The sequence below is a fragment of the Delphinapterus leucas genome, chromosome 11 (assembly GCF_059928025.1).
Source record: "Delphinapterus leucas isolate spDelLeu-1000000601 "Yukka" chromosome 11, BTC_Dleu_Yukka2, whole genome shotgun sequence".
Classification (NCBI taxonomy): Eukaryota; Metazoa; Chordata; class Mammalia; order Artiodactyla; family Monodontidae; genus Delphinapterus; species Delphinapterus leucas.
This window is the reverse complement of record NC_143139.1, coordinates 38,116,317-38,143,872: the sequence shown is the minus strand read 5'-3', so window position 1 is coordinate 38,143,872 and position 27,556 is coordinate 38,116,317. Positions and strand designations below refer to the sequence as shown.

The window sequence follows — 27,556 nt, the reverse complement described above, 5'->3', positions numbered from 1 at the left end:
CCCAACTCTCAGGTCCCTACCCACAGGATGAATTCCTGGAAGTGGCTTTACTGTGTGAAAGACTCTGTGCACTTTATATATTGGTAGATACAGGCATACCTATGCAGATACTATGTTTTTTACAAATTGAAGGTTTGTGGCAACCCTGCATTGTCAGATGATAATTAACAGTGTTTAACGATAAAGTATTTTTTAATTAAAGTGTATTCATTGTTTTTGTAGATGTAATGCTACTACACACTTAATAGGTCATAATATCGTGTAAACATCACTTTTATATGCACTGGGAAACCAAAAATGTGCGTGACACGCTCTGTTGCGATATTGGCTTTATTGCGGGGGTCTGGAACCAAACCTGCGATGTCTCAATGTATGCCTGTATTGCCAAATTGCCCTCCAAAAAAGAGGCCTGCGCTCTTTACCAGTGCTAACCTACCTTCCCTTAAAGTTGGTTTTTCTTTTTTTAACCCACCTGCTGAGAACCCCTTGATGTCACCACACACAAATGTGCCCAGTGGGTCTCATTATCAGACCACACAGGCAGACCTTTCATATCAGGAGCTCTGTAAGACATCTGCATTCAGACTGGGCTTCTGGGATTTCTGTGACACTAGAGCTGCAGTGGAGACAAAGCTCAGAGCTAGTATTTGGCCCCAGTTTTGGGTTTTACAAGGTGTGTCTCTGCTGTCAGGGGTTACCTACTGAAAAAGCACCCTCCTGTCCCAGGCCCGAGACCCTGGCCCCAGGCGCTCGATGCTTTTGTGAGCTGCTTGTCTCATGTTTTGATGAGTTGGTCTCTGGTGCAAGAATCCATCAATGTCTTTTCTCACCCTGGCTTTCTAGAAACTGCGTCTATATTTAGCCTGGTTGCACCACCCCTACCACCACCCCCCCTTCCTGAGCTGGGGTATAATTGCCAACCATCCAGAAAATGACAGGGTCCAGGCTGAGGGCGCTGCTGAGGAAGTGGGCTCCCTTGGAAACCCAAGGCTCCTGTTTCTCAAAACCAAACCAGCTCCCAGACAATTAGTGTTAGGAGGAAGGTAGGGCAGGGCGTGGACCTTCAGGACAAAGCACAGAGCCAGGCCTGGCCAGTCTGGCTGCCCTAAGTCCTCATGGGCAGAGGCTAGCTGACAGCCACATGTGTGCAAGTGCCCTTAGAAGGCGGGAGAATGCGGAAGAACTGGGCTTCAGAGACCAGGGAAACTGTGTCCTGCCAAACAGCCATGCTGGGCCAGACAAGCCAGAAAGGCCGGCCCCAGAGCCCAGGCTCCGGGAAGGGCCTGGGTCTGACTGCTGGAGTTGGTGAGAGAGCTTTCCCCACCCCAAAGGCTGACCCCACAACCCAGAGCATGATGACGTTGTCCGTGATGTGCAGCCTCCGTCTTCCCAGCCACTATCCAGCGCCTTGCCTCTGATTCTGTCTGTAGAGGAGCCACGGAAGGGCTGGTTACTGTATGCTTTCATAATAATAACTTCAGAGCTCCATATGTTTACAGGCTGCTTTCTGCTTTGCTCAAATAATGTGCAGACACAGTACAGGGTTGGTGGGCTTCAGGACAAGGTGTGGCAACGGGTGAAAACCACAGGCTGCATTCTTACCACCCGTCTGAGCCCTGCTGTGAGCCTGGCCAGTAGAATTTCTAACATCTTTCTTCCTCCCTCCCTCCCTCTCTTTCTCCTTTCCTTCCTTCCGTCCTTCCCTCTCTGTCTCTGTCCCTTTCTCTCTCCCCCTGTCTCTCCCTCCCTCCCTCCTTCCCTCCTTTCTTCTCTCCCCCTTCCACCACCTCCTTTCTCTCCATCTCTCCCTCCTTGTCATGGTCTTGGTCCTCCTCCTCTTTCAATCTCAATCCTGTTGGGCTTCATACTCCTAATATAAGGTTGAAAGCAAGGACACTGGTCCCCCTCCCCCAGTATTTTCTTTTAACCCAGCTCTGCAACCTCTGGATTCCCACCCCAGCCTCTCTGGAATCCACTGCTGTCAGACAAAGTTGGGCTGAGCAGCTATCTTCCACTCTCCTGTGTGTGGAAGCCTGGGTTAGGCTTCAGATTTACAATATGAGAAAGGCAAAAGAAAGAGAGTGAAGTTTCAAAATCTTTTTCCAAGCAAATTTGCAGTTGGGGGCGGTGCGCACTGGTGAGGGGCAAGGGGCAGGCCCTGTAGAGCCTGAGGAAGGAGAGACAGGCCTCGAAAGGACGCTGGGGCCCCCTCCCTCCTGGGGCCTCGGGAAGCTCTCAGCCCCCAGCGCAGGGATGTGAGAGGCTTTGGCTCATGTGTCTAGAGGTGCCGTGATGTGTGTTCTTCTTGGTGCCCGCGGCCCTAGAGAATGAACAGGGTGACCTCTGAGCCAGACAAGACAGTGGGTAGGAGGACAGAGCAGCCCCTCAGCTCAGCCCCCAGGCTAAATGTGTGGTTGTTTAAAAAAAAAAAAAAAAAAGGAAATGAGAGTTTGCTCCAATTAGAAACTTCTGGTCCTTGAGTAGGGTTAGAGAATTATGGACATTCTGGGGCCCGAGCATTTGTGGTATAACAGGTGGCGCCTCAAGTGGGAAGGAGAGAAGGGAGTAAAAGGGGAGCCAATCTCATGTCCGGGAACATATCGATGTGCCCTGTGGTGATGACAGTATCTCATTTCAGGTTAACCAAGGTGCTTCTATGTTCTTCTGTTCCTCTGGGAAGCTGCGGTAAACGTATGGAAGCACAAGGAAAAAAGGCTTTCTGCTTCCATAGGCAAGAGCCTGGGATACAGTCTCTCCCTGAGGAGTCACTGCAGGGGCAGGACACGGCCTTCAGTGGGCTGGGCTGGGGGCTAAACCACCCGAATAGCTAGCACTCCTCCACCTCCCCGTATTGCCCAGTCTGCTGGTGACCCCTTGGGTGTGAGGGTTGTGATGGGAGGGTACCAGGGCCGAGGTCCAAAGCCAACAGCACTTGCTTCCCAGGCCACTGGGCGTCGTTTGCCTTGAGCTGTGCTCAAGGGCCAGCTGCCTGAAGCCGTTCGCCTGTGAGCTCAGCTTCATCGAGCTCCTTGAGTTTCTGGGTATGAAACAGTATGTCCAATCCAGGAAGCTAAAAGCTGAGCCTCACATTCCTAAGGTCCCAACTTGGGAGCCTCAACTCTTTGCTAAATCGCCTCAAGTAAGTCTCTTCACCTCAGGGGTCCTATCCGTAAAATGAGGGGCGCCCTATGGGTCTTAGAGTCTGACTACCTATGGCTTCCTGTTCCTCTAGTCTCTTCTCCCCTCTCCCATGGGTCAAGCTGGTTTGGTCCCCGTATGTCCATGTCGACTGATGAACGTGTTTGTCCTAAATCATATGTGTTCCAGTGACACATAACTAGTATATGACAACCGGAAAAGACGATATCGGTAGCTTATCTCCACGAGAGGGAAAGGGTTGAGCCCGGACCTTGGCTTCTAAGGCTTGGGCATCTCCACAGCTCCTTGAAAGATGCTGCTGCTCACAGAGAAAGTGATTCTGCCACCATCTTTCCCCAGCTAAATCCTGGCACCTGTCCTGGGGCAGAAAAAGTGGGGCCTGCCCTTGCTGGGGCTGGGGAGAGTAAGAGGAACCTCTAGGATACAGATGCTGAGAAGCCTCTGGGGAGCTGTCCTTTACGCAGCCTCATGAACGTCCCATGTGCTGTGGCTGGGAGCAGGGGAGAAAGCCGGAATTAGGAAAATGAGCCTTTGGGCTTGCACGCATGCCTGTGCACGCGCACACACACGCACACGTGTGCGCACACACACGCACACGTGTGCACACACACACACACATTTACATAGGCTGTGGGGTGGAGCGGTAGGTGCCAGCTAAGAGCTAAGAGCTCTTCGGTAGTTTTCTGTTCTTACAGAACTCTTTAACTTCCTCTACCTTTCCGAAAGCCAAGGCCAAACCTCGAGGCACCCACCTGCTCATGTGGCTGCTTCTCTTTCTGGGCAGCTTGTCTGGATGTCTGAAGCTATGGTTTGGGCCCTTTCTCGCTTCTCTGTGCACCTGTGCACATGTCTGTCCCTGAACCGGGGATGCTCTAGTCGCAGATCTCTGACTCTAGAAGACTTAAAGCTGAGACCAGCTTCATCGCCTCTCATGATGGCACTAAAGGCAGTGAGGGCAACTCTGCAGATTTCAGTATTAAAAATTTTTTTTGCTAGCTAATTCACTCATATTTCCTGTGTAATAAAAAGAAAGGGAGTAGGAGAGTACTGTAAAGGTAAGTAAAACCAATGATGGGGGCAGAATAGGAAATGACTGGGCTGGGCCGCCATCCTCCTTGGGAGACATAGAACCCCGGTGTGGGGGGTTGGGGGGGCATTGGCAGGTCTCCTGATCACAGCCCTCTCAGGCCACTCTCCCACAGGCAGGGCCGAGGGGCTGGGAAGCAGGTGACCCAGCCGAGGGTCTGTGCTCTCTCCACAGACGGAGCATGAAGCGGAAGGCACTGTTCACCTGTCCCTTCAATGGAGACTGCCGCATCACCAAGGACAACCGCCGCCACTGCCAGGCCTGCCGGCTCAAGCGCTGTGTGGACATCGGCATGATGAAGGAGTGTGAGTTTCAGGGGCGGGGCCTGGGCGGGGCGAGGGCGCGGTCAGGGGGAAGGTGGCTGCCGTTTACGCAGGTTTGGCCAGCAATGTCCTCTTGCCCTTCCTCTGTAGCTGCCGGCATTTGGGGCCTGAGTCGGGAGTCCGGGCATGAGTGGGACCAGCAGCATCAGGCAGGGCGGCTTGAACTCCAAGATCAAAGGCCCAAGGAGTCCTGACAGCCTTTTTAGGATCCGTGTGTGTGTGTCCTGAGGCCCAGGAAGGGCCCGTCCTGTGCGAGGCCTGTGAGGAGGGACAGGCAGGGCACTGCCTACATGAGCCCCCCCCCAGGTTTGTCTTCCTCTAAGACGTCATCGCCATTCTTACAGCAGCCTCTTTCCAGGACCTTCGCGGAAAGGATGAGGCTCAAGGACCCCAGGGTTCTTTGGACTTTGGGAGAGAGGGCTGCTGTGAGTGGGGAGGGGCAGGAGTGATGGAGAGGAGAAACATTCAGAGCCTGGCTGTCATGGGGGTTCTGCCCCACCCTAGCCTTCCAGCCACTCAGGCCCAGTGAGCAGATCCGAGGGCTGGTGTCCAGGACTAGGTGGAAAGTTCCTGTAAGGGGAAGCCCTAGACTCTAGGAGGACCCTCTAGATCCAGATGGAAAAAGAGGATCGATCCTCTAGGACTTCCTGCCCAGCACTGGCATTGCAGAAGAGGACCAAGGTGGCAGGTTAACGTGTTCTGACCCACTGTTAAAAACAACCCTTGGGGGGCTTCCCTGGTGGCGCAGTGGTTGGGAGTCCGCCTGCCGATGCAGGGGACACGGGTTCGTGCCCCGATCCGGGAAGATCTCACATGCCGTGGAGCGGCTGGGCCTGTGAGCCATGGCTGCTGAGCCTGCGCGTCCAGAGCCTCAGAGCCTGTGCTCCGCAACGGGAGAGGCCACAACAGTGAGAGGCCCGCGTACCGCAAAAAAAAAAAAACAACCCTTAGGGACTTCTCTGGCGGTCCAGTGGTTAAGACTCCGTGCTTCCAACTCAGGGGGCACGGGTTGGATCCTTGATCGGGAACTAAGATCCCACATGCTGTGTGGCATGGCCAAAACAAAACAAAACTAAGCTAAACTAAAAATAACCCCTGGACTTTGCATCTGAGCTCTAGTGCCAGTTACTTGGTAAGCAGAGTAACCATTGAATTCAGTAGACCCTGGGAAGGGCTGGCCAGGCCCTCCCCTGGGCTGGAAGCAAGGGCACTGGGCTGGCCTGGTCATGGGTGCCCTCTGCACACTCTTCCCTGCTCTGTGCCTTTTGCTCACCCCCGTCTGTGAACTGTACCCTGATCCCTTCCAGGGCCTGGGATGGGGGCCGTGCCCTGCTAAGCTATGGGCCTGAGGAGACTCAGGAGGGACATTCAGATACAGCCACCCCTGGAGGCCCTCCTGGCCATGGGGCCAATTCTGGGGGGCGGGGGGTGGGCATTGGAGACGTTAGGTACAGGGAAGACGTGTCTGGAACAAGGAAAACGCCACAGGACAGGGCTGAGGGGATGGGAAATTTCTTCCTTGATGGGAAAAAATGCTCTGTTTTTGGGAAACAGAGGCCAAGTGGTGGCCCCAGTGAGGCCTCCTCGGGCTTTGACAGGCTCCCTTCTGGTGGGCCATGGCCCCTCACTCCCGATACCAGCTCCGCAGCCAATGCCAGCAGCCCTGGAAGAAGCTTCCAGGCCATCGTTCCTCCTCGCCCCCATGGGAGCATGCAGGCCTGGGCACGCTGATCACTCCTAGCCCGGGTCCCCTGCCCCACCCAACTCCTGTTTATCCTGGAGTCATGGAGGCTCAAGGCCTGGGTGCCTCGTGGAGCTTCTCACACGTTGGCTTAGTGCAGCCTGCTCTGTTCAAGGTGCTGGGCTGGACGTAAACAGGAAGCAGTGTGTGCCGCCCCTGCCCCCGCCCCCTCTGAGCACACAGCCTCCACAGGGCAGGGGCCTATGGTTCTAAGGCTCCAGCCAACCAAGAATGGCCCAGAGTTACACCTGGAACTCAGTAAGGCTCTGCCACGGGAGTTCTGGTCAGGGCCAGCCTCACTGATGTCCCAGAAGTGCCTCTCCTTTGTCTCAGGAGAAGAGAGATGTTCCATCCGCTTAGAACAGGAAGCACACTTAGAAATCATCTGAGACCCAGAAAGGCAAAAATATTAATACCAGGATTGGAGTCAGAAAGCGTGTTGGGACTAGAATCCAACTCTTTGTCCCTCCTAGATCCCTCCTGGTCCCCGTGGAGAGCACTGCATCCACCGTGATGAGCAGGCCTTAAGTGTTTCAGGGTGCTTCCACCCCAGGAACACCACGTGGTGGGGGGCCAGCAATCCAGAAGTGGATGCCCACCCCCAGCCCCTGGTCAGCTTTGTGCCTCAGCCAACCTAATCTCAGCCTCAGTGCCTCGGACGGAGCCCCGTGCTCCCCTCCTGCTCTATGCCCAGGGCAACCCTGTGCCCACCACTCTCGCCATGCTAGTGCAGGGAGCTGTGCTGAGTTAGGGATGGGCTGGTAGAGCTGCGCTTTTGGGGTCTGGGCCCCAGAGCTCCATTTGTAATAGAAGTGTTGGGCCAACGCGAGGCTTATTCTTCCCACTGCCCCAAAGGGAAGGTCCTCCAGGAAGAGCTCTATTTCCTGCCTCAGGTTAGCCAAGCTTTGGGGGGCCTGGAGCTCCCCAGCTCAGGTCCCCTAGGAGAGCTGCTTATGTATCACCCAGGCTGGCTGTCATCCCCAAGGCCTAGCCTCCTAGAGACAGCTGAGTGTCAACATTAGTAAAACCACAGGGCACCCCAGGGCTCCCTTTGAAGGGAGCTGCAAACCCAGGCTCCTTTCTGGTTGGGACAGGGAGGTGGCCGTTTCCTAGAGGAGGCAGAAGAAGCTGAGGAGATGCCTGTGGGAACCAATGTTTATTGACCACTTACTGTACCAGTGTCAGGCACTAGTACTTTCTTGTTAAAGTCTGACAACAATCCCTAAATATGTAAATGCTTCTGTTTTTATTTTTTGTGATAGATGAGCAAATTCAGAGAAATTAAAATATCATGCCTCCAAAGCTAATAATCTAGGCCTGTTTCCAAAGGTCAAGCCTGTGGGCTCCACCCCAGCACAGCCCCTCGGCCCCCCTCCCCTCTTCTCCCCGCTCCCCTCAGTGGGCCAGAGCGCCTCCACTGTGCATGTCCAGGCACTGCCTGGGGCCCTATAGGACGGGCGGAAGAGAGTTTGTTCCCACTAAAGATTCTGTCTCTCTTCGAGTCCAGGTTGACTTGATGTCCTTGGAGCCCAAGACATTTCACAGTTGAGCTCTGGCCTCTTGTAGACCTGGCCTGCACATGTGAACTTGTTTAATGTTTTTATACATGTACATCTTTTCTGCCCAGCATGAGCACAGCCCCTGGCACATAGTAGGTACTCAGTAAATATGTGTTGAATGATTGAATATTAGCTCCCCATTATGCTTCTTTGTATCTCTGCATCTCGCACTGATTTATATATCAGGAAGATCTCCCAATCTGATATTGTCAATGTCATTCATTTGGGAAAATTTTATGTCTGTTTCCCTAATGCTGTCCTTAGGCCACCTGTGGCAAACTGAAATGTTTTTACGTTGTTCGTGCTTTCAGATCTTGACTCCCTAACTCTATTCTAGACTTTATGGAACAGGGAATATCTTGCATGGGATTAACTTGAGCAAAGCCGTTTGCACACTCAGCGAGGACCTGGGAAGCGACTAAGTAGCCATATGGATTTCGCAAAACCCCCGCGCACAGCTCATGTCCTTTATTCACTGGAGAGCCCATCGATGGGCTTTTAACTTGAGTGGCTTTTAACTTCAAAATGTGCCTCCTAGTGAGAAATAAATTTCTATTGTTTAGCAAAAAAAACCACAAAAAATAAAACAAACAAAAAAAGTGTCCTCCTACATGATAATAATGGTATTTTTAGTAGCAATTCATTGAGAAAATGATTCTTTAAATCCTATGAAATTAACAGCCCCTTTAAACAAATGGCTTATTTCATAAGTCACAACAACACCTGCATATGTGAGAGAATTATGACTTATTAGTCCCCAGAAAATGTTGCCTGGAGGGAGGCCCATGGATTGGCAGCCTTCATTTGAAACCAGCGGATCTTAGCATTTCTTCCTCTAGTACCGCACATGGGATGGTGGTCACTGTTCGCTAGAAGTGAGGGAGAAGATCAGTGTCATAAGGTTAACCTCAAATCTCTTAACTTTTTCCTTTTAAGGTAAATCACTTACAAGCTTTGCGACTTTATTTACTTTTTCATACTCTTCAGATGGATTGGAACACCTTGTGTGTCAGGACTCCATGGCTGAGGACCAGGGTCCTGCTGAACATTCATAGCCAATTATAGTCACAGGCAGTATGGGGTAGTGGTTAGGACCTTGGACTGTAGAGCCAGACTGCCCAGGCCCAAATACCAGCTCCACCACTTGTTTGCTGTGTGACTCTGAACAAGTGTTATAGCCTCTCTGGGCCTCACTTCCCTCATCTGCAAAGCGAGGATAATAGTACCTGCCTTAGGGGTTATTATAAGGACTAAGTAATGTGAGTTAATATATAGAAGCACTTAGAATACTGCCTGGTACATTCAAACAAACCTCTATGTTTATTAACAGTATTTTTTATTACACACAGCTTGATCACCAGGATTTCCAGCTCCCAACAGATGAGAAGTAACTCTTAAGGGGGATAAAGGCATACTTCTAGAGACACACAAATAAGAAGAGACAACACATAGCTGAAGAGAGCGGGCTAGACTGGTATGAAAAGTAGTACAAGAACTCAGAATCACAGCTGGGTGAGTCATATAGTGCATATAGGAAAACAGCTCCATACAATTCTGAGGTCATAACCTTGTCCCTGCAAAGTCCAAGAATTATTCAGAATGATGCCTCTGAACCGTCAGGCAAAGGTTACATGATGTTACGGGTGTTCTGTTACAAGGTATTCTGTCTTGAAAATACTTCCGTCACAATGATTTAAATGAAAAATGTAAGCTTTGCTCAGTGATCTGGTGGACTGGCATGCGGCGTGTGCCATTCCGACGTGGTAGGGAACGCGCAGCATCGCTATACTTCGCACCGTTCTTTCCTGAGCCAGGATGACGACCAGCACATAGTAGGTGCACCCAGTGTTGGTGTGTTGGGTGTCCAGTGCGTCAGACTGTTGAGGAAGCCTCGCTGGGCTAGCCTTGGTGCGGAAGACACAGGCATTGTAGGATGTGGCCCCCACCCTTAGGTAGCCTGCGCTCCAGTGAAGGAGACCTTGAACTTCTTAGGCTCTCTCTATAAAGGTATTTACTGGGACCTGTACTAACCGTAAATGTAACAGAGTGAAAAACGATCGGGTGCCAGTGTGTGTGGGAAAAACGGCTCACTGCGCATCAAGGTAATAAGAAAGCCTCTCGTCGTACGGGAGGGCTGTGAACTGGGTGCTGGAGAACCAATAGAGCTTGCATGGCTACTGGGGAGAGAAGACCCAGCTGGACAGGCATCCAGCACAAGGAGAAATGCAGTGGCAGGTCACGTTCACAGGTCAGCAGTCCCAACGTGACTAGAGCAGAAGCTGTGTCCAGTGGCACCGGGAAATGAGGTTGGAAAGTTAGGAAGGAGGGGAATCACGGAGAATCTTGACTTTAGTTGGGGCATGGTAAGCAGGAAGGATCCAGAAAAAGTTTCTGAGCAGGAGAGTGACATCATAGAATCACAGGGGCTTATCAGAGCCCTGTTGGGGCTGAGAAGCATGCCTGTGGGCACACAGAGCCAGCCCACCCCCCGCTCCGGCTCCAGCCTCATCACCTCCTCCGCCTGCCCCGCAGGTGAGCAGGAAAGACCCAACACCTAATCTCGGCTTCCCCAGGCTAGGGCCTCGCACCCTGCCTTAAATGGGATGCTCCCTCGCCCACCCTGCTCGATCTCTTGGGGTCTGAGCAGACACCCTCTGTGGGAGGAGGGCTGGCAGCTCTTCGGGCAGGTGAGTCAGTAACCTGGGCGTGGTGTCCACCCCAGTCTTCCTCTTGGTATAGTTTGTTTCAGCTCTGGAAGAAACAGGCCATCTTTCGCAGCAGGCTTCCCTTTCCTGCTGTGCCCGCTCCCACTCCGGACAGGCTCTCCCTCCCCGCCCCCGCCAACTTCTCTCATCCTTCCCCCACCCAAGGGGCCTAGGCCAATAGGCCTTTCTCGAAGCCGGGCACCCACCCACTCTGGGGTTCTGGTTCCTTTTCTTGCTCTTGTGAAACTCTCAGTTCTGTGGGCAGATGCCCTGGTAAGACCAGCAGAGAGCAAGCAGCTGCAGACTGAGGGCCCCAGCGCCCACTCCTGCCGTCAGCGCTCTGCAAGCCCCAGCCGGGAGGTCTGTGTGCCCGGCTGCTGTGTTAAACACCCCTGCTCCCAGCCCCGCCCTCCCGGCAGCTGCCCCAGCACCGGGAGGCCCGGAGCCCCTGCACGGCCTGCAGGGGACAGGGGATCCCCGAGGCGGTATACACTGGCCAGTTGCTGGAGAGAGCTTCCCAGATTACAGCTGTGAGCTGCTATGCTTGGGGACTTCCAGAGGACTCGAAAACTTCCTTGGGCAGTCATTCCAAGACTGGATTGGCTGAGGCAGGGGTTGTTTGGGCCCAACCAAAGAGGCAAAGTCTTTCTACGTTGGTCATAGTAGATCACAAACATGGAGACTTGGATGTGGGGAAGGCCGTGTGAGGTCTTCTCAGCACCTCCTAGCCTCTGTCGCCGTGACTGTGCACCCTCCCTCCCCCCAGTGTCTCCCTCAGGATCAGGAAATACAGGGTGGGGGTAGAAGCTACAAGAACAAATGTTTAGTGAGCGTCTGCTCTGTGGTAGGCCTGCATTCATGTCTCAAAGCAGTCGGTCCTTTGAGGTAGGATCCCCACATACGCATGCCTTATGGAGGAAGGAACAAAACAGGGACTTAGAAGAGATCATATGGTCCAAACTTCTCATTTTAGAAACAAGCAAACAAAAGCCTGGAGAGCTCAGTCTGTGCAGAGTCAGACACCTTGTTATTGAGATCCCAGGCATCCCATCTCCCCAATCCTCTATCTCCTCCTCTCTCACGCGCCTGCCTTTTCAACATAGAACACGCAATCTTCCATTCATATTGTGGGCTTGGGGTCCCCGTGGCCGGACGGCCCGGTGAGCTCCAAATGTGAGGCACAGCCCCTTCCATCTCGTGCCTTTACCTGGAGGAAGGTTCCTTGGAGGTGCTGCAGGGGAGCCCTCCTGACTCCCCCCTTCCTGCCCCACAGTCATCCTGACTGATGAAGAGGTGCAGCGGAAGCGGGAGATGATCCTCAAGAGGAAGGAAGAGGAGGCCTTGAAGGACAGCCTGCGGCCGAAGCTGTCCGACGAGCAGCAGCGCATCATCGCCATCCTGCTGGATGCCCACCACAAGACCTATGACCCCACCTACGCCGACTTCAGCCAGTTCCGGGTACAGCACAAGCCACCAGCAGAGCCCGGGCTTGGAGGGGGACGGAGGGCAAAGGGGCATCTGGGCACAGAACCTGAGAAGGGACGGAGGCTGCTCCGGCCTTCTGACACTGGGGAGGACTCCCCCTCCTGTCAGAGATCAGGGCTGGGGTAAGAAGGTGACCTCCAAGTGTGGGCCTCTGACGCTCCACCTTTCCCTCCAGCCTCCGGTTCGAGAGGGTGAGAATGAAGGGAACCATCCCTCAGGGCCTTGGTTCATGCACACGCCCAGCTGCTCTGGAAACTCACCCTCCGCCGGCTCAGATCGCTACGCCTCCTCTCCAGGTAAGTGGGACTGCGCGCCCCCTCCCAGAGAGCCCAGCGCTTCCCCAGCCCACCTGTCCTTGGCTGCAGCTGGAAGGACGGCACTTACATACTGTGTGCCAGGCAACGTCCTCAGAGAAAAACCGTTTTTAGAGAAGAGGCGGGGCTTTCCTGAGGGCCCACGTGGAGGACTCTGAGGAAGGGGCCAAACAGGGGTCTGGTGGGCAGGGTCTACCTGCAGAGCCTCTGTTCTTTCCTCTAAGCCAGGCTTCGGTCCCTGGCTCCCTCCCTGGGAGTGACCGGATTCCTTTAAATGGTACTTTGAGCGTGGGCCCTTGGGGTTTTTTTGTTTGTTTCATTTGGGGTTTTGTTTTCTCCAGTTTTATTGAGATATAATTGACATACAGCATTGTATTAGCTTAAGGTGTATAACATAATGATGTGATATATGTATATATTGCAAAATGATTGCCACAGTAAGTTTAGTTAACCTCACATAGTGACAAAGATGTTTTCCCCCCTGTGATAACTTTTAAGACGTACTCTCTTAGCAACTTTCAAATATAACAAACAGTGTTGTTAACTACAGTCACAAAAGCCTGAGTCTTTGGAAGGTGGAATTCAGCATGGAAGGAGAAGATGTGGGTCCCACTACAGCCCGCCTTCCCCTCAAGCCCTGGGGGGCCCCTAAGGCCCTGGAGGACCTGTCCCTTCCAGCTCATCCTTGCTTTCCTCTTATAGTCCTTTCCTACCTTTCTCTTCATCTTCCTGCCTCATCCTCCCCCTGCCCTTCCCTTCATCCTTCTACCTCTCACCCAACCCAGCTGCCCTCTGGTTGGGGCCTGTAGAAAGGCAGGGATGGAAAAGCCCCCTCCCCTCTGGGGAACTAGAATCCTCAGGTATGGTACTTCCAGACTCATTGATGGATCTGTGCCCAGATCCAGAGTAGGTGGGAGGGCTCCCTGTGTCAACTAGACAGAGAGAACAGTGGAGTTGGCCGTGTGTCTACTCACCTGCATGGACCACTGCACAGATAACTGATCCTCTGAGCCCCTCACCTTGTAGTTAACCTTGTAGTAACCCCTCCCCTGTGGTAATTTTCTCTACCCACTTTCCTGCTCTTTTTACTCTATGGTATATTCATTTTTATCAATGAGGGCCAATCTGGGGACTTCCCTGGTGGTCCAGTGGTCAGGACTCGACCCTTTCACTGCCGAGGGCACGGGTTCAATCCCCGGTCGGAAAGCAAAGATCCCACAAGCCTTGCGGCACAGCTGGGAGAAAAAAAAAAAAGAGGGCCAATCTGCATGCTATACATTGGTCTGTACTTCAACTTTTCATAATAATTTAATATTATTTAGAAGTTTTGATTTCTTATCATAGGTTAATTAATTTGAGGTGGTTTCCACCCCCCGATGGTATGTTCAGTATAGCATATATTTATTGAAAAATTCAAACTAGTTAACATTTTTAACTTTAAAAAAAAATTATTATATGAAAGTAATATGTGTTCATTGTAGACATTCAGAAAATATAAACTAAATTATGTATATTATATATAATCTTTAATCCTACCACCCAAAGATAATCACGGTTAACACTGTGATGTATCTTTTCCCAATTTTTTTAACACATATATATGTTCAGAAATGGAATTGTGCTGTACGCAGTCTGGTAACTTGCTTCTTTCTTTTATAGTATGTTGTCATATCTTCATACCATTCAGTACACGCCTAGAATATAATTTTTAAAGGTTGCATAGTATTCTGGGGTGGAATGTACAATAACATATCTAAACCCCATCACTGGGCATCTAGATTTTTTTTTCCCAGCTCTTCATTAAGATAACAGTATGCTTGTGGCTCAATATTTGCACTTATTCTGAATTTTTCCTTATGTTGAATTCATGGAAGTAGGATTACTGGTCATAGAGTGTACATAATTGTAGGCTTTTGGCCATCACGGTCAAATAGCTTTCTAGATTATTTGCACAAATGTATGGCTCCTTTATACCCCAGAGCTGCACAAGGATTGCCTAATTCCCTGCCTCTTTACAAACACTGGGGCCAACATATAAACGTACTTGCTTCTAGTTTAGAGGTGAAAGGTAGATGTTCTTCTTGGCCATTCTTTGATCACTAGTGAGGTTGAACATTGTTTTCCACAAGTTTATTGGTTCCAAATGCACCCTTTTTTTTTTTTGCGGTACGCGGGCCTCTCACTGCTGTGGCCTCTCCCATTGCGGAGCATAGGCTCCAGACGCGCAGGCTCAGCGGCCATGGCTCACGGGCCCAGCCGTTCCGCGGCATGTGGGATCTTCCTGGACCGGGGCACGAACCCGTGTCCTCTGCATCGGCAGGTGGACTCTCAACCACTTCGCCACCAGGGAAGCCCCCAAATGCATTTTTGATTTGAGATCATTAGGAACAACATGTAAAATCACATCTTAAAGAAGGTCTCTTATCTCAGTGTCTCTGATATTTGATTTTCCTGCCCCACTCTGCTGAAGGAAGACACAGGGAACCCTAGGGGGAAGCCTGGGCTGAAGTGACCTTGGAGAGAGATGGTGACTGTGGGATTCCCAGTTGGCCCTGCTGCCAGGGTGTAGGAGGGCCTCGCGGTGCCTTGCAGAAGCCTGGCTCAAGTAGTTCCTTCTCTTCCCTCATCCTTCCCCAGATACGATGGAGCCAACCGGCTTCTCCAACCTGGATCTGAGTGAAGAAGACTCTGATGACTCTTCTGTGACCCTGGACCTGTCCCAGCTCTCCATGCTGCCGCACCTGGCTGACCTGGTCAGTTACAGTATCCAGAAGGTCATTGGCTTTGCCAAGATGATCCCAGGGTTCAGGTAAGGAGCTTCTGGGACATCCAGGGAACAGAGTCAGAATCCTAGACTGAGCCTGAAGAAGGCTCGGAAACTACCAATCTACTGCTTCCCAAAATACAGCCTCAGGCCCTACCCCAGACCTCCTAAGTCAGAATCTCTGGGCAAGGCCCAGGAATCTGTATTTAAGAAGTGCAGCCCATCCAGCATTACTCGGCAGGCCAGCACTGGAGAGCCATCCATCCCTTACACTTTCTATGTGATGGAACAGGAACCCAGTCAGGGCTCCTGTTCCTGGCCAACACCAGGAACCCAATCCTGGCCAACACCAGGATTTCTAGTGTTGGAGCCCACGTGTCAGAGCCGGGTTAAGAACTCTTAGTTCACTGCTGTGTCCACTCCAGCTGCCTTGGATCTATTCCTCATATTATCCTTTTCAGTTAAACCTACAGTAATCCTGCACACCCAATTCTGAAACCAGGATGAAGTGATAGAGAGGAAAAAGGGTTGGGCTTGTGATGTAATTTAGGAATCCTAGAGGGAGACGCACTTGTACATATAACCTGGGCATCTTTCACCCAATTTACCCTTCGCTCAAGGCTGTTTCCTAATCATACTGAGATCTTTTTTGCCAAACTGGGTAAATATAAGGAGTTCTACTGGAGTAAAGACCCTCCCTTATGGATTCATTCATACAAATTTCATTCATTCATTCAAATGTTCTATTGTTTCGGTAATAATGCTATCTATAATACTTATATTTAAATGGTCATACAGTGTTAGCTATTCTTAAAAGTACATAAAAGTTGACGCTTTTACTAGATATGTTGGGAGGCAGTTATATCTATATTTGTGTATATCAATAGCTTCATTCTTTCTAAAAGTTCATTTGGAACATTGTCACCAAATAGATATACATTGTGGTCAAGAAATAAACGAATAAACTTCCCTGGCGGTCCAGTGGTTAAGGATCCACCTTCCACTGCAGGCAGGATCCCTGGTGGGGGAACTAAGATCCCGCGTGCCACGTGGCATGACCAAAAAACAAAAAAAAGAAAGAAATTAATTAATATCGAGCAATACTCTCATCATTTCAAGTAGTAGCAATAGTGGCAGCTCTAGCAGAAGGGGTAGAATGCTTCCTCAATACTGATGCTTGGATTCAGCGCTAGAATACTGGGAGAGGGAAAATGACTGGACGTTGGCCAGCTCTGGATGGAAGCTAACACGAGGTGCCATTTATGGTTTGGTGAATCTCTGGTGCGTAGGGAAGCCATCAGCTACTGTCTAAATTGCTGCATTGCCAGCTAAATGATGGTAATTCACACAGCTAAACCCAGCGCATCCCAGTTTGTTTCTGTCCTGAGACAACCTGCTCTGTGTTATTTTATGCCTCACACCAATTCAAACACCAGGGATTCACCAATGTTCTTTCCTGGAATTAATGTGAAAATTATAAAGGAGGGAAATCATCAAATGGTGTTGAGACGCTCTTACTGTATCGCACGTTTTGGTTGCATCAAAAAGAGTAAAGGCCACTCTGCAGGCAGAACGGGTGTCATCTGTGAGGTCAGCATCGCACTGGGCCTGGGATTTACCCTCGAGTCTTTCCTTGGAACTGATGGCAACATTCCGCTTAGTACAAGTTCCAGCTCCCTCCCCCACTCTTCTCGTTACTGTTTGCAAACTGCACGTGTTCCCAAAGTCTTGTTTTGTGCAAACAGCTAGAGAAAAAACACTTCAAGGTGTTGATGGATACACTGTAGCAGGCGGCTTTCATCCTAATTCCAGGAGGAGCAGCCCTCATCTACACAGTCCCCAAACCTTGCCCAGTGGGGAGCTGGACCAGAGGGCACCTGAAGCCCTGTCCAGATGCTAAGGTTTGGTGGCTAAGATTGCCCACGTGGGAAAACTGTCCTAAAAAGAAAGTGACCCATTTAACCGGATTACCCCAACGCAGCCCCCTCCACTAAGTGACCTGAGCCCCAGTTTTTCTCTTGGCCCCCATCCCTTCCCTTCGCCACATATACCCTCGCACAAAATAGCACCACCAGCCCCTCAATTCCTCTCCCCAAGGATGAGCTGAAGTCTACCCCCTCCCTTCCCTTTCAAGCCTCATCCTTCAGAGTTCCCTGGTCTAGCCCTGCAGTCCTGGCCGAAGTGAGGTATATATGAGCAGGTATTGGAGCCACCCAGCTATGGAGGCAAAATCAATTAAATCGATCCTAAACACGCTTGGGTTAACTTTTCTGGCTTCAGGATGTCTTGAGAAGACCCAAAGTGGAATGTTTTCCAACAAAAATGGAGCAGGCTTCAGCAAGAGCTCTGTGGGGACTTTTACGTGGATGCCCCCTGGGAATGGGTGGAGCTGATGCTGCACCAGGACGGGGGCCAGAGCCCAGGCTTCCATAGGACCCAGGCGGGGGCAGCCCAACAGTTCTCTGGTTCTGCAGGTTCCTGCACTTAGAGGTTCTGTTTTTCCAAGAAGTGAAAGAACAGTGGCTGCGTCCCTGGTGACTTTGATCTTGCTGCCTGGAGGCGGGGGTGGAGGGTGTGGGGAGGGAAGGATGAGACATCTGTGTGGGTGAGTGGAGGGGAGAGTACAGGACAAGATTCCAGTGTGGGCGGGACTGGGTGGGCTGTGCTGGGTGTGGACTGCCCTGTAGTGTGGCCTTGGCCCTGCCCCTGGCTCCCACCTCTTCTCCCTCAGCCTCTCGGTCTGCACCCCACAAATCCGCCTCCTTCAGCCCTGCAAAAGAAATGCATGGAGGAAGTGGTGTCAGGAGCAGAGACTCCATGGCCAGGCGCCGTCTTGGATCCGAGAACCAAGGACCACAGTTTTCACTGCCCAGAGGGGCGCATGAGGGACCAGGCCCCAACAACCCCAGAAGGCTAAACGCCTTCGACCTCACTGCCATTTCCATCCCCAGGGGCTCTTTCTTGGGTCACAGGCCTGGGGTCATAGTGCTTCCCTCCTCCTATGCCCTTTCCTCTATATTCACTTATTCATCTGTCCAACAATCAGCTTGCTTATTACATAAACTGTGAGGGATAAAAGGTGACTAGGACACAGTCCCTGGCCTCCAGAGGTACAGCGTCTGTTGGAAGAGATAGACATATGAATAGCCGCGGTGAAGAGATAAGGGCGCCAAGAGGTACCGAGGGAAGGCAGATGGGGAGAGGCTGGACCCTGCCTAGGGGTGTGGGGAAGACAAGACATCCCCAGAGCACCTCACAGGGGCCCAGAAGTGGCCACAGGTGTGGAAACTGATCAGGGTGTAAATATTACTCAGGTCCAGGGAGGAGGCCCAGAGCTGGAGCTGGTGCCCATCACAGCAGGAACGAGGTCTTTTACTGAGTTCCCCTTTATCTCCACCGCTACCACCACCCACTACCATTTCCAGTTCTGGCTGTGAGCTGCACTTAGAAAGTCCCTGTATTTCCAGGCTGTGGGTGGTAATTTGAGGTCATTCTAGGTTTGCTTTCATAGAAGTAGTATGTCTGGATCACAGCAGGCAGTGATCCCACTGAAATCTCTCTAGCCAGGCACCCATGGGATGTTTGTTCACTTCTGGCCATCCATTTTGAGTGGGCCATTGAACAAAAGGTTATATACAAAGATGTTCCTCATGGAATTCCTTATAACAGCAAAACTTAGAAGCAACGAAAGTGCCCAAAAATAGGTGGGTGGGAGACTGTATTTTCCAAAGATTTGATAATGAACATGTTTTACTCGTATAATGAATTAAAACCCAAATGAGGGTGGTGTTAGTTTTTATTCTTTCAGTGTGGATTGAGCACCCAGAAAAAGGTGACAAGGATGATGAGACATCTAGATGCCATGGCATCAGAGCTATGTATTCCAGAGAAAAGGCAAGGAGGGACATGGTGGCTTTCCTTAAATGGTTAAAGGGTTGTCCCACGGCTAATGGAGAAGTCTGGTTCTGTGTTCCTTGAGAGGACAGAACTACAAGCAATGGATAAGTGTGTGATCACGTGGCTTAGAGCCCAATAGAAGAGGCTATTAACCCAAAAACTAAGCACCTCATGGCTGTATCCAGAGGCCAGAAGCTCCCTGGCACTGGGGGAGTCCTGCAGAGGCTGTGTGAGAGCCGTCTGTCAGAAATGCTGAGGAAGGAATTGGACCACATAGCCTCTAAGTGGGGCCTTCCAACCCTAGCACTTTGTGATTTTCCTTCAGTGCAGGCCCTTTGGCGGTCATCTAATCATGCAAGCCCTTTTACGCCTCCTCATACATCACCTGTTGATACAGGACTCTCATCAGTTAAGATCCGTTTCCCACCTTTTTACTTTCCAAAGTGCAGCCACAGGGGATGACAGCCCATCGACAGGATATCCAGGAGGAAATCCACAGAAAGAGAAAGGGAGGAAAAAGAGGAAGCAATTTGATCTGTGGGTCCTGCCTTTTCCTTGTCATTGTTCAGACAAGCCCAGCTCGTGACTCAGAACAGTGGAACTACTCATGAGCCTCTTGACTCATCAACACATAGCTGTTGACCCTCTCCTCATGCTCAGGGTTCAATGAACGGTGTGAGGGCAACACTAAAGTCATTAAGAGGTGGTGCTGGCCCTCAGGTAGCTTCCGACGAAGAGCCAGAGACAAGTATCTAAAGGACAGAGGCAAAGAAGGGGAAAGGGTAAAATAGGATTACAGGCAATGTGCAGCAGGTCGGAAAGGAATGGCTCTAATTCTATGAAGAGAATTGAAGGGTGGAGGGATCCAGTGGAGACCTCACTGGATTCAGGACCAGAAAGGTGGGGTGGAGCAGAAGATGGGCGCTCTAAGCTGGAGCTGTCCCATGTTCAAAGGCATGGTGGCATGAGAATGCCTGAATGTGGAGTAGTCCGATGTTGTTAGAATGGAGGGTTGGTGGAGTCTGTGATGGGAACGGGGGCTGGAAAGACAGGTTGGAGCCAAGTTACGGCGTATGGGCTTGATCCTGGGGCATTTGATAGTCAGTGGGGATTTCCGAGTGCAGGAGTGACACGTCCCTGTAGCAGTAGTAAGAAAGGTGAACGAGAGACTTGACTCCAGGAGTCCAGTAAGAGGCAACTGAAAAAGATGCTGGAGCTCTGAATCAGAGCAGCCCAGTGGGAGTCGGAGTCCAGAGATGTCCTGGAGACAGAGTTGACTTCACTACCGGAAGGACTGAAGGGCAGGAAGAGGGAGAGGGAAAGAAAGCATGGGAGCCACTGGGGATGGCTCTGGCCATGCTTTTGCAGATGACCATATTCATGCCATAGCCCTGGGAGCTTCTTCAGGCTCTATCTTCCTAACCCTAGAAGAGCCATGGCTGCTCCGACCTTGGAGACCCTGGAAAGTCACTGGGTTTTCCGTGTCTTAGTAGCTGAGCTACATCAGTTGGCATTTGGTCACAGCTTTGAGTTGTTCTCAAGTCATTCTCCCTCAAGAAACAGCCTCGTTCTTTCCAACCAGGCTGCAAGCTCCTCGATGGAGGACCCAGGGCACATGCTGGTCACCTGGCAGGTGTATACCTGTCAAAGCACTGCACTGATTTGCATGAACCAGTAACCTGACCTCCCCCCCGCCGCCCCCTCCCTGGCAGAGACCTCACCCCTGAGGACCAGATTGTGCTGCTGAAGTCGAGTGCCATTGAGGTCATCATGCTGCGTTCCAACCAGTCTTTCACCATGGACGACATGTCCTGGACCTGTGGCAGCCCGGACTACAAGTACCAAGTCAGTGATGTAACCAAAGGTGCGGCTGGGCTCCACCTCCTCCTGCCCCGGCTCCACCCCTCCCGGGGTCATGGGACCCACCAGGCACATCAGAGGGAGTGCGGCAGCACCAGGGAGAGAAGGGTGAGGGTCGGGCCGGAGGTGGGGTGGGGTGGGTGCCCACAGCAGCTGGCCGTTCTCTCTCATAGCCGGACACAGCCTGGAGCTGATCGAGCCCCTCATCAAGTTCCAGGTGGGGCTGAAGAAGCTGAACTTGCATGAGGAGGAACACGTGCTGCTCATGGCCATCTGCATTGTCTCCCCAGGTACCTAGCAGTGTGGGGAGCAGGAAGGAGGAAGTCCCGCTGGGGGCCAGCAGGGAAGATTGGAGGGAGAAGTGAGCACAGGGAGAGACCAACAAGGAACCACCCACTTTGCTGGGTCTGCCCAGCCCGTGTGCTGTGTGTATGTTGACGGTTCCCTCACTGCCCTTGGCCTTGCCCTAGCAAGACCATTGGTGATTCATGAGTGGGATTCTGAGGAACCAAATAGATGGGGCGTTTCAGGCCACAGACAGTACTCAAGCTCTGCTCTTGTGTGAACTGGACTGACCTCTGCTGACACTTGAGGTCCGCTGGGGATGGGGCACAAAAGCCTGGGGCCTGATAGGAGGTTCTGTTGGCCTGACAGACAGTTTAGCTGACTGATTTTGGAGGCAGGGTGCTGTGATCCTTGAGCTTTTCTGCCTGTTTGGGGTGGGAAGAGGGAGAGAAGCCGAGGAGGGAGGTCCTGTGGTTCTGGGGATGCTGGATTCCTGATGAGGCCTCCACGGGGACTGTGTTCAGAGAACAAGCCAGTGGCCTTTCTCCAGGGATGCTTTCCTGGGCTGGGGGCCCAAGGAAAGGACATGGGCACCCCTCCTCCTGGCCAGTGAGCATTCACTCACTCATTCATTCATTCACTCAGCAATGATTTACTGGGCTTCGGGCAGGAACCAGGCACTATGCTGGGCATAGGGACTCAGCGGCAACCAGGACACAGACTTCTCTCCCAGGAAGTGTAGAAAGAGACATGAAACAAATACTTTATTTTAAAAATAAAGAAGTACACGATACATGATGCTACAGAGGGTATAGCAGAAAGTGGGAACCTGATGTCGTCTGGGGCATGGAGGTATGGGGTCATCAGGGATCGCCTTCTTGAGGAAGATCCTTTAAGCTGTTACCTGAAGGGTCAGCAGAGTCAGGCAAAGGTAAGGGATCTGAGTTCTGGGCAGAAGGAAGACAAATGTGAAGCCTGGAGTGCAGAGAGCATGGCTCATCGGGGTCCTGATGAAAGATGGAGCACAGAGACAGAAGGAGAGAGAATAGGTGGGGACAGGCCCAGATGGCCCGCAGACGGACCTGAGACTTGATCCTAAATGCAACAGGAAGTGGCCGAGGGGCTGGGGAGGACTGTGGTGTCACGGGTCAGCAGCCGTCCAGGAGTGACCTGGGAGGATGCTGAGGCTGGGGGTCTGTCTGTGTGGGCGGGGGGAGGCCGAACGGTGAGGCAGCTGTGGCTCAGAGCTACTCGCCCGCCCCTCTGCCCACAGACCGTCCCGGGGTGCAGGACGCTGCGCTGGTCGAGGCCATCCAGGACCGCCTGTCCAACACGCTGCAGACCTACATCCGCTGCTGTCACCCACCCCCAGGCAGCCACCTGCTCTACGCCAAGATGATCCAGAAGCTAGCGGACCTGCGCAGCCTGAACGAGGAACACTCCAAGCAGTATCGCTGCCTCTCCTTCCAGCCCGAGTGCAGCATGAAGCTCACGCCCCTCGTGCTCGAGGTGTTTGGCAGCGAGATCTCCTGAGTAGGGCAGCCTGCCCTGGCGCCTGGGCGGGGCTGCCTCTCTGGGGCCGGAGGCTGCCCAGCTCTCCCCACTCCTTCTGGAGTTCAGCCCCTCCTCTCCCACTTCCCATCTCCGCCCAGCCCATCCTCCCTGCTGCCCAACCTAACACCAGGTCCCCCTTACCTGCAGGCCACGGGCTGCCCCCAGTGCCTCGAGACCTCAGTCATGAGGAATTGCTCTTTATTTGACAAAGAATCTCGAATGAGGGCAGAGGGCAGAGGCTGAAGGTGGGCCCGTGCCGGGGGATACCCCCTCCCACACTACAGAAGTGGCGGCTGACTGGTGCCGAGGGAACAGGCAGGCGGGAGAGACGCAGCCATTCCTCAGGGACAGAGATACCCTCACCTCTACCCAGCTCCAGGCCCACACGCCCAGAGCCTGGTGGGATCACCCTTCCTTTGCCCCACCCACGATAAACACTGACCCATGACCCACACCTCATCCTCCTGCCGCTCTGTCCTGGGCAGTGTGCCACGATGGGGCCTTCTCCCTCTGCCTTCCTACCCTGGCCTGCCTAGGACACTCACTGCCAAGGAAGACCAAAACCAAGGTGACTAAGGTCACAGCCTCCCCTCATCCACCTCTGCTGGCCAAAGGGCATTTGCCTAACCCCACGGTGCCCACCTTCTTCCCATCGCCATGGTAACATTCTCCTCCGGAAGTAGCTGTGGTAAGATGGGCTTTCTCCCCATGGCGGGGGCCACTGGCCCAGAACCCGTGTGCTGAGAGGCCAAGGAGGGAAGAGAGCAGGGCCCAGGCAGTGAGGGGACAGACAAACCCAGCCTGAACGTAAGAGTAGTCGATGGAGGCCACACCCGTCCTGCCGCCAAGCCCACAGCTCCTCAGCCTGGAGCTAAGGGGTTGGCCGAGGCGGGGGCTCTCCCTCCAACAATCCCCACGGCAGGACTGAATGGCCCCCAGACTTCAGAGAATCGTGGGCACCATCCTCATCCTCGCCCTGCCAGTGCCTCACCTCCCACCCCAGAGAGAGAACCGGCCGCAGGCTCCAGGGCCCTTGCGCAGCGGCCGAGGGCGCTGAAGGGGCCTGATCCTGGGATGGCCAAGGGTGGTGACCCAGAGGCCATCCCACTGTCTGAGGCCCCCAACAGCCTGGAGAAGCAGGTGCTGCTCTGCTTACCAGCGGGGCTTCATCTTTCCCACCTGGCAGGGTGGGATGGGGGAGAGGAATTTCCAGACCCCCAAAAGCCCAAGCCCTCCCTGCCCACCTAGTTCTGCTTCTAACACTGCTGTCCCCCGAAGGCAGTGCTTCAGCACCCAGGGTCGGGGGACAGCGGGTTGGCCTGGTGGCTGGTCAGTGAGAGCACTTTGGCGGGGGGGGGGGGAGTCGGGCGGCGTACTTCCTTATTCCCACCCCCCACCCTGACGTCAAAAGGGACCTGTGAGGCAGGGCGGGGTAGGGGCACCGAACCTCAAACTCCCCCTATGCAGAGCAGCTCAGCAGGTGGGCACTCACAGCCCGTGTACCCTGTTGGGCTTCCTCTGGGGCGTGGGTGACAGGCATGCTGGAGCAGAGCAGAGAGGGCTCCTCCAGGAGCGACAGAGGGTCCTTCAGATCATGCTCAAGTTTGGGGAGTGCAGCCGCGCTTGCTGTCTCAGCCAGGAGGAGGTGGTGGCAGCAGGATACCCCTCTGCCTGCGTCCGCTGTTCCCTGAAGACCCCGGCAGCAAACCAGCTTACCTCCACGACAGCCGCCAGTGTTTCGTCATCTGACAGCCACCGTCCCTATTGCAGAGCTGTCCTTAGACCCAGCGTGATGTCTGTTAGATGCGGGCTGTCTTCAGACTCCATTTGGTACCACATTCTAATATAGCGGGTAGTAGGCACCACTGAAGAAGCGATATTTATGGGCGATGACGGACGTTGTGAAAATTCTACCCGTTAATTACTGTTGTTGTTATTTTACAAATTAGGGAGAGACCCCTGGGATTTGATTTTAGCTGCAGAACACATTGGTCCGGTTGTCAAGTCAGTGGTAGAAAGGGCTTGAAAATCTCTGACCCAGTTCAATCCCCTTGTTAAAGAAAGCTGACGCTGAGAAGGTGTGACTCACCCAAGCGCGTGTAACTAGTTCAAAGCAGCCCCAGGACTGGACCCGGGCTTTGGACTTGGGGTCCAGTGCTGTTTTCACTAATCATGCTTGAGCTCAGACTCCATGTCCCATGCGCCTTGTGGCTGACCTCATCCCTGGGGGAAGCCCTGGGTTTTACACGGAGCGTGTCCAGATCCCAGATCCCTGCCTTGCTTCCCTGGGTTGTCACCCCACTGACCCATCAGGAGGAGGAGAAGGGACAGCTCAGCCTGTGTCTCAGTGTGAATCACACCCCCGCCCCAGTGTGGCCTTGGCCGGATGGGGTCTCTGCCGCAGCTCGGTGTAATGCTGTTGCCTTACCAATAAAGTGCATCTGTCCTTGTACTGTCTTCACCCTCCCGGCGCTCCCCTGGACCTGCCTTCCCCAGGGAACATGACAGGACCCACTGAGAACGCCAGTTCCTCAGCCCTGGGGCCCGTGACGGCTCAGTCTAGTCCCAGAGGGAAGTCCAGCAGCTGGGAAGATGAGAAAAAGTGAGGCTCCCTGGGGCTGAATTGAGAGACAATGTTATCATCTTTTCTGTTTTAGAATGAGGGAATGTGAAGGTAGACATTCATAAATCTCAACCTTTTTAACCTATATTATTGGAAAGCTAGGAAAGTCTGCACCAAAAAATGCCAAATAAACAAGATTCTGGGAGATAGGAAAACCCTTCTCTGGCCGACTGGAAGAAGTGGGAGAATCTGAATGAGGCCAACAGGGAAGCTTGGAACGTACAATAGATATGGTTAAATCTGGGAAGAAAGCAGCAAAGAAAGCTTTGAAGAGTGCCTCCTGCGTGATTTCCAAAGAGAAAAAAAGTTTGCCAGAAATTCGTCAAATAAACCAATGAAGAAAGCTCTGCTATGGTAATAAAGATGGCGCATACTTACACAGCACTTACTTTGTGGCAAGTACTGCTGTAAATAAATGCTTTATGCAAACCAGCTTGCTTTATCCTTATAAGGACCCTAGGGGAGATGGACGACTGTTACTCTCATTTCGCAGAGGGGATAATTTGCCCAAAGCCACAGTGGTGGCAAGTGAGAGATAGGGTTTGAACCCTTGGCAGCTGGCTCCAGAAGCCATTAATTACCTACTACCCTGTACTGCTTCGTATTGAGCTGAGTGGGCTGACAAATGACAGCTAGTCATGCCAGCTCTCTATTAAAGTGGATGTAAGGGAGATTCCCATTCCTAAAGTAGGCCTTGGGACAGAGAAATTGGAGGTGCTGGATCCAACAGGGCTGTACTCTCAGGAAGCATTCAGTCACATGTGTTGGGTCCATTTCTGTGTGGCCCTTGCCTGAGAACCTCAAGAATAGGAAACCAGGCAGCTGTTGACAAAAATGTGTCTTGTATTTGAAATGCTGTGCCAGTGACTTGGCAAACTTCAAGTGACTCCTGTGAATATATAGGACTCCCAAAGGGCCCTGAGGAACCAATGTACCCCCTCCGTTTCCAAAAAAAGGGGGGTTTATGATAAAGGGCAGCTTTCGTTAAACACACAAGCAAAAATAACTAACCAAAGACACACGTGGTCATCTGCAGGAAAAATCATGCAAGGAAAACATAACCAATGTATTTATTTACAATAAGTTGGCCTAGGGACCTGTGGATGTGATTTAATTTTTCAGAAGCATCTGAAAAGGTTTCAAACCAAATGTGTCAGTGGGGGAGGGGATGGGAATAGAAGAATTGGGGGTGGGGCTTGAGGGCCGTTTTGTCAAGAAAAGTGAACGGACTTAGGGAAAGGAAACCAGCAGCTGCATAAACGGACACAGGCTCTGGCAGGGGAAGCGTGAAGACATGTCCTTAGAAACTGTTAGGAGACTCTTATTCAGCATTTTGATAGATGATCCAGAGGAACACAAAATCTCCACGGCCGTGTGTTACAATCAACTTTTCCAGGTAAACAGAGAGGAATGCACCCACTTAGGAGAAAGCGATTTTAAGTTTTCACATTCCAAGTCTTGGGTCTACATCTGTGCAGAAGGTTCTATTGGACGGCGTTGGTCTACACAATGCATTCTTATCTGGTCCTATGTTTGGATGGTATGTTGCTGTTGATCTGTTGGTCAGATGGCCACCGAGTGTTCGACACCATATAGAGGGTATTCAGGGAACATCCTCCCTTTACGTCAAGCAATGCTGCAGCGGGACTGCTGTGAACACGTCTGCTCCTCGAAAGGACATAAAGAAGAAACATCTCACACATCATGAGGTTGATAGGCTCAGAGCTTCAGGTGGCATAAATACGTCACCGCTGTCCCAGGAAATACTGATTCCTTCAGTCCTGGGGACAAGCAGACAGGACCTGCCTGGAGCGACCAGATCCCTCAGGTCAGGGTCTCTAGCTTCAACCGGGGGCTCCCTGGAAGCTGTCTACGCACCTTGGGCCTGACTGCCTGCCCCGTGGCCCTGCAGGGGACAAGGGTGATGAGTGACATCTGGCACTCCTAGTACGGCCAAAGGGCTGCCTCTTCATGCCAACGAGCATCACTGCGGGCAAGAAGCCTGTGAGGCTCCTGAAGGGGTCTGTGCTCCAACTGACCAAGAAGCACCGCAGGATGTGGGGCAGAGGCTGGGAGTGGTGCTGGGGGGTTGTCACTTCTCCAGACAGCTGCTTGGAATCTCTGCACTCAGACATGCCGTATATGGTATATGAGATAGTGTTGCAGGTCGGGTTCTGGGGAAGCCAACTCTGAAATGTAG

At 52.3% G+C, this 27,556-nt stretch overlaps 1 protein-coding gene across 1 annotated transcript in view; it reads left to right on the top strand.

The window, feature by feature from the left end:
- VDR (vitamin D receptor) overlaps positions 1 to 25,190 on the top strand; it is a 50,288-nt gene extending 25,098 nt beyond the window's left edge. Inside the window, exons 4-10 of the mRNA XM_022572348.3 lie at positions 4,421 to 4,551; positions 11,848 to 12,032; positions 12,235 to 12,355; positions 15,011 to 15,182; positions 20,747 to 20,898; positions 21,068 to 21,184; positions 22,453 to 25,190. Of these exons, the coding sequence (XP_022428056.1) occupies positions 4,421 to 4,551; positions 11,848 to 12,032; positions 12,235 to 12,355; positions 15,011 to 15,182; positions 20,747 to 20,898; positions 21,068 to 21,184; positions 22,453 to 22,712 (1,138 nt within the window). The 3' untranslated portion in view covers positions 22,713 to 25,190. The remainder of the gene's footprint in view (positions 1 to 4,420; positions 4,552 to 11,847; positions 12,033 to 12,234; positions 12,356 to 15,010; positions 15,183 to 20,746; positions 20,899 to 21,067; positions 21,185 to 22,452) is intronic.
- The last annotated feature ends 2,366 nt before the right edge of the window (positions 25,191 to 27,556 follow it).